Source organism: Myotis daubentonii, chromosome 5 (genome assembly GCF_963259705.1).
Source record: "Myotis daubentonii chromosome 5, mMyoDau2.1, whole genome shotgun sequence".
Taxonomy (NCBI): Eukaryota; Metazoa; Chordata; class Mammalia; order Chiroptera; family Vespertilionidae; genus Myotis; species Myotis daubentonii.
Genome location: NC_081844.1, coordinates 56,490,262 through 56,503,969, shown reverse-complemented (window position 1 = coordinate 56,503,969; position 13,708 = coordinate 56,490,262). Strand labels below are relative to the sequence as shown.

Sequence of the window (13,708 nt, the reverse complement as noted above, 5' to 3'; positions counted from 1 at the left end):
TCAAGGGTCCCAAGTTCGATTCCGGTCAAGGGCATGTACCTTGGTTGCGGGCACATACCCAGTCAGGAGTGTGCAGAAGGCAGCTGATCGATGTTTCTCTCTCATCGATGTTTCTAGCTTTCTACCCCTCTCCCTTCCTCTCTGTAAAAAATCAATAAAATATATTTTTTAAAAAAAGAAAAAAAAAGTTAGTGAGTCACCTTGGCACTCAACATATGGACTTCAACTTTCTGTTCACTCATTCATTCATCTGAGGTGGACAGTCATGAGACATTGACAAATCCAAGCAGTATTTAGTGATTGCCTAAATATGAATAGCTATTCCAGATCCTGAAGCACAGCAGCAAGTTCATATTTAGTGTATCTATGATTTTTCCTCTCATTTCAAATAAGCAAACTAGAGCAGTTGCTAATGGTGCCACCATCCATACAGCCTTGTGGCTTACATTTCTGTGCACATAGACCTGACTTTTCATTGCCAGCATCTGTATTTCATTGCCTAAAAGCTCCCTCTGGCTGCTGGACTCCACTCTGCCCACCTGAGGAGCAAGTCAGAAGTTCCAGGAAATTGAGGCCCACACTGGAGCAGCTTTCAACCACTGACTGGGGGAGTTGATGGATAAAGACCCACTGGTGAGGCAAGTTGGCTGTACTGTTCTCTAGAGCAATTAAGCTTCAGTTGCCCACATGATAATCTGCTTGATAAAAAACTCTTTTTTTTTTTTTTTTTACTTCCATCCCTTCCCTGTCTCACTTCCCCATTCTACTAAAAGTATTTCCTGGGATCAACTCACAAATAAGTTAGTTGTTAGTTCAAATTCTTGTCTCAGGGTCTGATTCTAGAGAAAGCCAAACTAACACAAAGAAAATCACTTTTTATTTTTATGTTAAAGTAAATGTATTTCTCCTTGAGGTACATATGCCTTTATTAGTTTTTCTTTGAATTGATCCATTTTATATGTCTCACACTAGATCAGACGGATGCACATATTAACATTATCGTTTTAACTCTATTAAGAGAGAAATTATGTCTTTAACCTGTAGGCCCCCAAAAACAAACATTTGGCAACATACTATCAGAATTAATATTCTACATAGGTTAAATTAGGGTCCATATAAAACTTAAATCATGACAATTAATGAAATGTTCTGGTCATTAAAAGATATTAAAAGGTGCATGGCTATCTGTCAGATATCAAATATCAACCTAATTAGCAATCAAACTATGGAAAGAATGGAGAATTTCCTAAAGAACATGAAGACAAATAACAACTTGAAAATTCTATAGACTCTTGAGTTACTTTAGACCTCAATGCAAATGGACGCCTTAGTTGGTAATTCTTAAAATCATTCCTTCAGCTTTCTTGTATTGTTCAGATCCTATGCTGGACAGAGCACCCTTGATCTCAACTTGACTTCTTGACATCCTTTCCTCATGTCAACCTATCCTCAAAAAATCCTCCAGGGTGATGTGTTCAGATGTAAATTGCACCCCAGTCCTCGGTCCACAGCTCTCTACAGGCTTCCCAACTTAGTTAAGGTAAAATCCAGTGGTCTATAAAGCCTGATGCAACCTGTGTCCCTACTCCCATCTCAGTTTGCTCTGCTCTGGCTCACAAACTCGATCCAGTACATTAGTCTCCTGGCTTCTTCCCACAGTAACTGCATCCAACTTCCAGTCTTTATCCTTGCTTCTCCCTCTGCCTGGAGCATTCTTCCTCCCTCACTTTCTTTAAGACTTTTACCCACATTCTCAGCTAGAAACTACCAGAGTCCATACTGGAAAACATAACCACATTTTTTTTTTTGTGTGTGTGTGTGTGTAGTCTATTTTCTCAAACTGAAAAGGTTATTTTTAGATGCAGAAATAGTGTAATCTGCAGTTATAAGCCAAGGAGGGGAAATCATGAAAAGAAAGTAAAACTAAGAAAAATGAGCAAAACTCTATAAAATTAAAAATGAATTTAGTGACAAAGTTTGGGGAAATAAAGGTAAGACAGAGTAAAAATAGTGGGGGCATTTAGATAAGAAATATGTGATTTTGAAGTCAGTAGCTAAACATAAAGTGAGTGGGGGAAAAAACGGTGGTCAGTGTAATAATTGTAAGGTCCTAGTACATATTTTAATAAAGATGAATATATCTGTACATTCATACTAGATTATTGGATATAAAATTATTATCCATAAAAAAGAATTATTCAGAAACATCTTAATTACTTACATTTTTTTCTATCCATCCATTCTTCTAGCTCTGCATAGTTTATAATTTGTCTTGTCCTCCAAAGACAAAGTCGATGTTTAACACGATGGATTTGTCTGTGATACATGTTTATAACTGCTTTCAAACTTGGCCCATGATACATAGCCTATAAAATAACAACAAAAACAGTAAAGCTCCTTATATATTCTGCTACTTATATTTGAGTTTGTCCCTTTCATTTCACTAAGCTTCTTAGCTTATGGACGCATTTATTGTTTCATGCCTACGTTGGTTAAATACATGTGTTATACAGCGAGGGAATCGCTGAAGTTCAGAGAATTTCATTGAATTTATCATATACTAGTACTTCCCACAGAATAGAGATTTCAGTGATGGATACTTTCATTGGAGCTTCATAGGGTGATGTCCAGATTTCTATAATATGTAGCCTACCCAGCCAGAAAAAGAAAACAAAGTTTTATTAAAGCATTATTCTATAATGAACAACTTTTACCAAAGCTATACACTCTGGGTCCTCAAATTCTTGTATTTCTTCCTTTTGAAAATTATATATTCATGTATTTTACCTAGTTTTCACTGGACTTTTTCAGGTTATTCTTGCTGATTTCTAAAAACTCTATTTTAAAAAGTAACTCTTTTTAGCATATGTGCAAATTTTCTTTATGTCATCTGCGACTATATTTTTCTGCATATTAATTTTCTACACTAATACTTTAAAAAATAAAATATTCATCTATTTTAGGAATTTTTTCTTTCTAAGTAGCCAGTTCCATTTTATCAATGCAATTATTTTCACATTTTACATTTTCTAGCTCATTAATTTTCTAGGTATCTTGATTAATTCCCCTTTTTAGCCTATTTTCTCTGTTCTCAACTTCGATTTTCACTATTTTGTAAGAATGTATTTAAAGGTCATGAATTTCCCTGAGTCAGCTTTCCTTTGATGTGCTTTGCATACTATTTTACAAGTGAAAAAAAACCTGAAGTATAAATCTTTAAATGACTTTCCTAAGGTCCCATAGCTGGTAAGTTGCAGAATTAGTTTTGAAATGAAACTAATTAAAAGAGCCCACACTTTTAATTATATACTATATTCCTCTTAACTTACTTACATTTAGTATGCCTTACCTATTCTGTGAACTTTTGTTCTGACTTCTTTCTTAGTTTATTTCTTTTTATAACACTTATGATTATTCTTGCTTTTGTCATTTATTTTGTTTCATCTGATTCAAGGTTATTTTTATAATTTTATTTTTTTACCGTTGCTTAATTTTGCGATTCTTCTCAGAAATCTTTAAATGTTATGCTCAACCTTCATGTCTTAAGTTAGCGATAGTATCAATGAAATACTGCTTAATTTGCTTGAATGAAAAAATAATTAGCATAATGTCACTACTTTCCTCTTCTCCTTTAACCTTCCATCTGAATGCCATCAGAATCCAGGCAGATCCTTAATGTTTGCTAATGTCTTTCAACATTTAATAACATTTTATATGTTTATTTTTAATCTGCCTTTTGTTCAATAGGCTCATTTAAAATAATAATAATAATGATGATGATGATGATGATGATGATGTCAGACTTTACTGGACTATTCCCCACCCTATGAATCTTAGTGGAAGGCAAAAACCTCCTACAGTTTGAAGCTACAAATCAGATGCTCATGACCCAAGCTCTCTCTGTTGCTAGGATACACACACGTGATGAAACTTCATCCATTATCTACACCAAATCCACGTTTTGAATCAAAACTAGTAATGCTTTTAAAAGCAAAATAGTGGGAAGTCTATTTGTGTAGTAGAGCAACCGTGGCAGCAATGTCCATTTTCCAAGGGCAGTATTCGTGGAGGCCAGAATACCTCAGATTCGGGATCTATATCAGGTTCTTCCTATGCAGGATGTGGCTGGAGCCCTGGGAGCTACATGCAGTATATCTTCTTATTTCTGAGTTTAGTTCTCAATCCTCTGCCCAATATTATCCTCAGTGTCTTCCAGCTTAAAGCTGTCAGTAGGTTTCTTTTGCTTATAATTGAGAATCAAGCAATGCATTAAATTAGAACAGGAGCCAAAAGGTCCCAGCTTGGCATGTGCTGCTTAGACAGATGATGCCATTTGCAGAGAGAGCAGGAGCTTTGGGCAGACACCAAAGCTAATTTGAGCATCTTTCCCTCTGAATTTAATAAATATTCTTTGGGGTACATCACTTATTTTATGAGGAAAACCTTCTCAGGTCTGAGCATTCGGAAGATTAGTCAGAAGGTGTTTATGGTTAAAAAGCTGCAGTTCTTATTCCAGCGTGCCTCTCTGTCAGGCTTCTGCATGGAAATATGCCTCAGCTATGATGTCGTGGACACGTTAGGTTGTAAATATTTATATTTCCATGCATTTCTCAAGTCACAAATTATCTAAAAACTTGATATCTATAATAGCAATATTGAAATAGAAAAGTCTCACTGGAAATTACTAATTATAATTTTCCAATCCCTGTTAGTTTTAAAGGGTAAATGTATCATACTGATCACACCACAACATTAAAAAAAAGAAGAAAATGTTTTTCAGTAGGTATTTTCAGTCTGCCTTTTATCTTTTTAAAAAATATGTAAAGAATTACTTGCTCACTTGGAGAATTTCATTACCATATAACACTCAGTGGGATTTCATTTATTTGATTTTCTAGCAACAGTAGCCCCCTTTCACGTTTATTAGCCACTTATGTTTCTCCTGCTGTAAAGTACTGGTTCATGTGTCCTGCTTATTTTTTTCTATTATTATGATGGTTTTTATCAGTGTGTAAGATAGATATTTGCATATAACCATTGTGCAATATTTCAGCAAATATTTCCCCACAGTTTAACTTTTTAAAAAATGTTATTGACCTATAACCAGATGTCTTGACCATACTCATTGATGGAAGTCTAAACTTGTCTAAACAAATATGTAAGACAATATCCCAAAGGATCTTTATTCAAAACCTTTTAAAAACAAAAAAGAAAAGGTTTTAAAGTGACTAAACCTGTATACAATGAAATAAAAATTGAATATTCTGAATAGTAATCTTAAGTGCATACACATAAACACATTTAATAAATATACAAAACACAAATAACATTACAGATGAGTTTTTATTTACTTCCTCACCCACAAAAGAATTAGTGAAGCCCTTTCCGAAGCACATACTCAATCATTCTATATCTAATTGCTTAGTATCAAGACTAAGTACACATTTTTGATCACCTGTATCACTAAATCTTATTTTCTTCCAATGCACAATGTAAAACCTTAGCAGTCACCACAAAATTGGTGCCTCTATGAATACACCTGTGGATCTCCATGTCATCTCCCTGATGTGAGCATACCCCAGTTAGATCTATAGGGTCAGAAGGGAGTTTAATCTAGCCTTAGTTTTTTTTTTAAAAAAATGCATGTTTTTATTGTTTTTAGAGAGAGAGGAGGAGAGGGGTTGAGAGAGAGAAACATCGATCGGCTGCCTCCTGCACAGCCCCTACTGGGGATCGAGCCTGCAACCCGGGCATGTGTTCTGATCGAGATTCGAATTGGTGACCGCTCAGTGCATGATACTACTCTAAACCAACTAAGCCACACCAGCCAGGGCTGGCCTCAGCTATTGACAGGACAATTCAATGTCCATGTTGAGCCTGATTTAAGAAAAGAATCCACCATTTTGCAATGATTATTGGCTACTATTGGTACTAGAATGTCTAATATTTTAAAATTTCTGGAGCCATATAGACTTAGGTTTGATTCTCAAAATTTGAGTATGCCACTAGCTAGATGTGTACCCTTAGACAAGACATACTCTCTGTGTCTTCCTTTTCCTAATTACTAAAGATAATTATATAAGCAGGAGGAATAGTACCACTCCAATTCTTGATCACCAACTTCCGTCTGGGTTCTTAAGTGGCCTGGAAATTCACCTGTGTTTTACCAGTCATCTTTCTGCCATTTTCTATAGAAACTTAATCTCCACAAACATTCACACTCACCATCCATATGCTCACAGAGAATAAACAGATAGCAAGGCAGAAACAAAATTAGTGCAAATATAGGTGGTCCTGGCTTTAAAGTAAAAGTAGCCCCAGAACTGCTTTTCGGTTAAGGATAAGTCAGGCCTTTTGTTCAGAATCTCCAGCTTGACACAATCAGCAAAGTAGATTATTTATAACATTTTCTTAATCCAAAAAAGGCAGATAGAACATTATTTAGAAAAATCATGAGTTTACTGACCAGATGATTATTCAAAATTTTACTTGAATCTACATTAGATATATTATAAACACCTCATAATATTTAACAGACACTTTACCTTGTTCGATATTCTGTGGTATCTTCTGCGTTCTAGCCACCCTCTGACAAAAGCCTGCACGACGGTGATCATTCTAATTGTTTTTTTGGTGATTATAGATCTGGCCCTTTCCCGGAATACTTGGAAAATTTCTATGTGTGGCCCAATTCTTTTAACTTTGCTGTCAAATTTACTGATTTTACTTAGACTAGAAGGAGCCCTAAAAATAAAATAGAAAATGTTTTATTAGAGTTTATTAAAAAAAAAAAACACTGAAAAGTCTTTAAATTGTTTTACTGTTGAGAATATTGAAATAAGAAACATGTCATATTGTGTACACAGAATTTATATACATTGCTTAAACCTGTCAATGGGGTTCTTCAAAGAAGGTTGAACATACCAGAATCAATATAGCATGTATAAAATTAATCTTCTGGAAAAAAGAAAACTCAAAATAAAGTGAGCTTCTCAAAGCTTATTCACAACTATTCAAAAGAGAGAAATAGAATCCAAGGCAAATAGTATTTTCATACAATGAGACAAGTTAGTCAAAGTAATTATACTGTCCCAGAAGCTATTAAACTAAAGACTTCTTTGTACTTATATGGTGGTGCTACTTTACTTAGCAACCTTCTGAAAATTAAATTTTCCAAATACTATCAATTGAGAGGCACAGTGATATTGGTAGGGTTATGGACTACAGGATCGCAGAAGTGAGGGATCATACTGGAAACAAGGACAAGCCCTGCAATACCGACATTGACAGCCCCTGTAGTGACAAGAACATATGAAAAAAACTGCAGACTTTCTATCATGCACGGACGCTTGCTCTGTAACTTTAGTATTCTTGCACCTGCATTTTTCCTTTATATATAGGTTGTATTTTTTTATATAGTAGTTTTTCAATGTCTTCCAAAGTCCAGTTTCATTGTACTGTTTAGTATACAAAAGGCTTTTTATTTTTTTTAATTGCTTTTGACTCTGCAACTTGTCACAGCTGAAGTTCCAATGAGATGCCCAAGTGAACTTCACCAGAGCTGAGGCTTGCCCTAAAGTGCACTGCCTAGAGACCTTTGACTCCCAAGCCCAACTTTCATGATCCCCACAGTGAAAGGCACGGACTCTATTTCTGCTTTTTTCTCCCCCTCTGAGTCTGTTTTGATGTCTTCATTAAGCTGACTCTTAATGTGTCTTGTTCTGTTTTATACAAAGCCATTATTTTTCTTCATTTAGTAAGTGAAATGTTGGGGGTCTGATTTTGATTGTTTGACCCATCTAGTCAGTTGGTTTGTCTTGTAGCTTATGGCATGCTCTGAAATACCCTGGATTACGTTGTTTGAATACCAGTATAGCTAAAATCATTCAAGGGATAATTTTGGGCCCACTATAACTGATGTCAGCTGCAAGTCATGAGATGTTCATAACAAGCATTTCTTGGAGATCCTTTTTGGTTCCTTGACCTTCCCACTCCCAAGTTACAACTGACCAGTGACATTGCTCAGGCACTGAAAATTGTATTCCATGTTATGTTTGACCTATTGCTAAAGATGTAGTATTTAGAATGTTGGTTTCTATGTGCTTGTATATATAAATGAAAAATGTCCTTGTTCTCCTTGTGAAAGAATGGAAGTTAACCTTGTACAGTTTCTAGTAAATGCAACTCTTTTGTGTCTGTGGCTTCTTTTTTCTGTCATTCTCTCTCTTGAAAAAACTTCTGTAGATTAATGAGTCAAAAATATATTTTGTTCTCTGGAGACATATCTTATTTAAATAGACAAAACTATCAGAAAAGGAGGGAAATGAAGAAGAGTTGTTTGTTTGTTTATATTAAGACTAGAGGCCTGGTGCACAAAAAGTCATGCACTGAGGGCGGGGGGTAGGGGGGGTCCCTCAGCCCAGCTGCGCCCTTTCGCAGTCTGGAAGCCCTTGGGGGATTCCTGACTGATGGCGTAGGCCAGCTCCCTGGGGAGAGCGGATCTAAGCTGTCAACTGGACATCCTTAGAGCTGTCGCTGTGCTTGCTAGCCATGAGCCGTTTTTGGCTGAGCGGCGCTCCCCCTGTGGGAGTGCACTGACCACCAGGGAACAGCTCCTGCATTGAGCATCTGCCCCCTGGTGGTCAGCGCACATCATAGCGACCGGTCATTCCGCCATTCAGTCAATTTGCATATTATCCTTTTATTATATGGGATTGATATTGAATAGCTTAGAAAAGAAGATGTTCTGATTTCTAAGAGGATTTTTGCTTGGTTAATATAACAAGTTTTATGAGTGGATTCCCATATATGAGATAAACAGAATGGAGATGAAGTGGAAATGATTATTTCTGGCTTGTCCAGCGTTTCAAGACCTACTATAAAATCTAAAAGATTCTGAATTCATGGCTTTTTTTTCCTCAAGGAATAAATGAGAGAAATGTTATTATAGAAATGCCCAAATGAGCCAAGTTAATACCCAAAGTTACATTCTCTAACAACAAAGTGTAAATAAGTCTTAAAGTGATATGTGTGATTGTAAGTTGATGTGCGATGTGTATTGTTGAATCTTCAGCAGTGGTCACAGAGTAGTTCTGGTCTACTAAGTGACCCTGAATGGCACACAGTTCTTAGTTATCTACGGAGAAGTGTGTGTGTGTGTGTGTGTGTGTTGTGTGTGTAAGAGAGAGAGAGAGAGAGAGAGAGAGAGAGAGAGAGAGAATTGAAATTAAGTTGTTATGTTTAAAAGCTATAAATATAAAAGAATGAAACTATGTTAAGTAAAAATGCTATAAATAAATACAAACACATTTACCAAATGATGGATGCGTTTTGTCCAATTTTTTATCAATGAAAAATAAAATAATTTTATCTTAGGCCTTAGACATATGGATTTTGATCAATACATTTCTAAATAATTAAAATCTAAAAATAAAGAAAAGGGAAATTTGGGGTTGAAGAATAATTTATAGAAGGCTTAATGGAATGTGAACTATATTAAAAACAATGGGTTGAAAGACACTATAAAACATACAAAATTTTGACAGATCAGGTCTAATGAGCTTAGTCATAAAAAAGAGAAGTGCTTATTAATCCTTGTTTATAAAATGTGGCATAAGTGATATATAAAATAAAATTAAAATTTGATTTACTTTCTCTTATATTGATGAACTGATTTTTGAATAGACTATCTGCTCTTAATTTGATAAAGAAAATATCAGTACCTTCAATATAGTTTTCTATAATATGAAAGTTCCTTATATAACAAAATATTCCTTTTATCATGCTCATGAATCTTTTTTCTTCTTTGTGATCTACTTTTTTTTGTAAAAACTGGTATTCTGAATATTGAGTTACTTGTGGCTGCTACTTTTTTTTATTTACTCAAAAGGTACCTATGACTTTTCCTCATATTTTTCCTATTCTGACAATTCTTTCCAATATTGTAATCTCCAAATTCAAGCCCCAGATTCAAAAACAAACTGTTATGTCTTTTTAAGCTATCTTTTGGGTGTGCCATGTGGCTGCAGGACTATACCAAAGATTTTCTTCTTCACTATTAAAAGGAGGAATGCTAGAAATGGCAAGGCATTTTGTCACAGTTGTTATATAAATGAACCAAAGATAGTCCTTGTATATTGGCCCCTTTGTTGTTTACTTCTTAAGTCAGGCTAGGGCCGTGAGCTGAGAAGCCTGCTGGCTCTAAACTCAAAATTGTTAGACATCCAATTATTTTAAACGTGGCCCAAATAAGCATATTTAGAGACTGCCTGCTTTGCATATACCACCAAACTATAACTAACATCTGTTGTCACAGATAACACAAATGCTGGGGGTAAAAAGATTGCACACTATGGCTGCCCTTTGGGATTCTCTTAACCAGAGACTCCCCATCATGCTGCTGAATGACGTCACCTAAATATTAAAGCCCCTCTCTGACTCCCCCTCTCTGCTACTCTCTTCTCGTTCTGGGTGGTGGCTCTATGCCATCATCTCTTGATTGTTTGCTGTGAGAGACTTCCCCTCTCATGAAAAGTTATCTATGTGATGCCCAAATAAAGCTTGTTATGTGCTAGTGCCACCTCCTAGCCATATCATTTCCTTGATTAGCCCAAAATCCTTGAACTTATTACAATGCCCCATAGTTTATTTCACTCAGCATGATATTTATCAGCTGTCTTATTTATCAAAGTCCAAAATATGAAAGGAGGTGAGTGATCAAAGAAAAGTGGTGCATCCTTAACTTTAATATATAACAATTAAAACATCCTATATAATAAAAGGCGAATATTCAAATTGTCCCCTCAGGAGTTCAACCAGGAGACCTGGAGTTCGATTGCTCTCTATGACGTGTGCTGACAACCAGGGGGCGGCAGGGAACATGGTGGGTGACCAGTGGTGGCGGTGGTGCACTGAGAAAGCGAGGGAAGGAGGTGGGGAGGCCGGGAGGCAGGGAACCTGATCAGCCCTGATTGCCAACTAGGCCTAGGGATCCTACCCATGCACAAGTTTCATGCACCGGGCCTCTAGTTATTAATGTAAATGTACTGGAAGCATGCAGAGAAAATTGTTGCAATGATGGCCAATTAATGACTCCTTATATCCCCATCTTTGCAATTTGATTTTATAGTTCCATCCATCAAGAGGTAGAGTCTATACCCACCTATATATTTAGGCTGACTTTTTGAATTGGTTTGACCAATAGAATCCCGTGGAAGTGATGCTGTGACAATCCTTAGCATGTGCCAAGAGGCCTTACACAACACAGTTCTGTTGTCTTGGACCCCTACATCTGCATGCGAACAAGCCAGCAACTCTCAAAGGATAAGAGACCACATGAAAAAGAGACTAGTTGTTTGCAATTTAAGTGGGTTGTACCCAGTGAGTGATATTAGCTGATTCTGAAGCAGATCATCAGAATTGTCACATGAGAAGAATACTAGCTATTTTAAGCCACCATATTTAGTGATATTGTTGGAGCAATACATAACTGATACATGTACTTATGTTTATACCCAAACACTAATAAAATAACTGTCAAATTAATTTTTACATTTTTTTATTTTAAAGGTAAATTATCTCTGTCAAGTAGTAATACTCATGACAAGCAGTTTATAAGTTTTTTGTTTTTGTTTTTTTAACTTGGGGTTTGTGAGTGTCCGCACTGTGGGTAATGATGTTCTTTTTTCAAGGTGCTCAATAACTAAAGCCTTGTGGAATGGCTATGCATATTCCCAGTAGAAGGCCTTATTCCTCTCTACTCTGATATTATTGGCTATGATATTAAATACGCACTAAATGTATATTACACAATTCAGTCTTACCTTTGACAGGTAGTTTCTGCCTTTCTCACACTTGCTCAAAGCTCCTGATACAAGTTACAGTTCATAAATTATGTCTTCTATAATAGACATCAAAAGAATGGTAGCCTTTTTAAGAATGTACTTTCTTGCCATAACTGGTTTGGCTCAGTGGATAGAGCATCGGCCTGCAGACTGAAGGGTCCCAGGTTCGATTCCGGTCAAGGGCATGTACCTGGGTTGCGGGCACATCCTCAGTAGGAGGTGTACAGGAGGCAGCTGATCGATGTTTCTCTCTCATCGATGTTTCTAACTCTTTATCCCTCTCCCTTCCTCTCTGTAAAAAATCAATAAAATATATTTTTAAAAAAAGAATGTACTTTCTTAATACCTTATAGTAGAAGTAAAAGACTTATGACCACAGGCTTCTCAATTTAAACTAATATTATAACCATGAACCTGCTGTAATTCTTTTTTTTCCAGAAATAGACAACTTTAGTCTGCTTAATCTAAGGTCCAAGAAAAACATAATTAATTATCTAGAACTGAATAAACAGATTAAATTATGATTAACATTACTTTTTAATTAAGATGTGAGAAATCTTCACTTTTGTGAGAAACTATAAAGTTCAATTTTTTTTTTTTACTTTACTTGTATAAACTAGACTGAAACATCCTTTAAAGGTATGGAAATGGTTTCAACTAAACACTTGGAACTCTAGGAAATAAGTCCTAATAAAATTTTAATATAGACTAGAAGTTAATAAATTATCAAAAATAATTTTATAGAAATTAAAATCACATATTAATTTACTTTATCTACAAAACAATGTAGCACAATAGTTAAGTGTATACAAAGTACCTTATTGAATTTATTATATGAGTGTTTATTTACAAAGTTTTGATAAAAATCAATACTTTTTTTCTATCATATTATAATTGAAAAATCTAATCTATATCCATATTCCATACTAAAGATACTTTATTTAAAGATAAGTCATTATACTAGATATGGTGGCTCCTATTAAGAAACAAGAATGCACTTATGTGAAAATGATGGCCACTAAATTAACCAGCCTGGTTTCTCCTTTATTGCTTAAGAGATGCTCACCTGATAGAATGTCAAACAAACAAGGAATATTAGAAAAGTTTAGGACAGGGGTGGGCAAACTTTTTGACTCTAGGGCCACAATGGGTTCTTAAACTGGACCGGAGGGCCGGAACAAAAGCATGGATGGAGTGTTTGTGTGAACTAATATAAATTCAAAGTAAACATCATTACATAAAAGGGTACGGTCTTTTTTTTTTAGTTTTATTCATTTCAAACTGGCCGGATCCGGTCCGTGGGCCGTAGTTTGCCCACGGCTGGTTTAGGATGTTAAAAAGAGAAAGAAGATGCTTACACTGTGATAAATAATGTAGGTAAGACTTGGAAGAGGAAAATGGAATGACTCCTAACTCCTAACCTCAGTAGAAGAACTGACAAGGATAATAAAAATATATCTGCTACATAAAATAATTTTAAATAATATAACACTACAGAATTTATCAATCTTCTAGACAGAAGTTACTGATGCCTTCCCATCATATGATTCTCATTTTACTAGCCCTACAATGTGGGCATCTTTATGTTTTAATAAATACCTCTTATTCCATTTTTGTTAACAAAACTGGTCCAATAAAACACCAAGTTAATGATATTGAGTCAAAAGTTGCTGAACCAACTTATTTAGTCAAAATTGTGCCTTAGACTATAACCTAGCCACAAGGTAGGGCTCAGAAAGCAAGCTTACAATCCAGCTTCCCTCCCTTATGAGTACATATGCACATACTACCTCAGAGTCAGGGGAAGAAGGGCATTTTTATTATATGATAAACTAGAGCCTCGGTGCACAAAAATTTGTGCACTG

The 13,708-nt window shown here is 35.5% G+C and overlaps 1 protein-coding gene across 1 annotated transcript in view; it reads right to left on the bottom strand.

The window, feature by feature from the left end:
* Positions 1-13,708, bottom strand: part of IQCM (IQ motif containing M) — a 284,914-nt gene that overhangs the window by 125,906 nt on the left and 145,300 nt on the right. Inside the window, exons 9-10 of the mRNA XM_059699526.1 lie at positions 6,546-6,744; positions 2,222-2,366 (exon numbers count right to left, since the gene is read on the bottom strand). Coding sequence (XP_059555509.1) covers positions 2,222-2,366; positions 6,546-6,744 — 344 coding nt within the window. The remainder of the gene's footprint in view (positions 1-2,221; positions 2,367-6,545; positions 6,745-13,708) is intronic.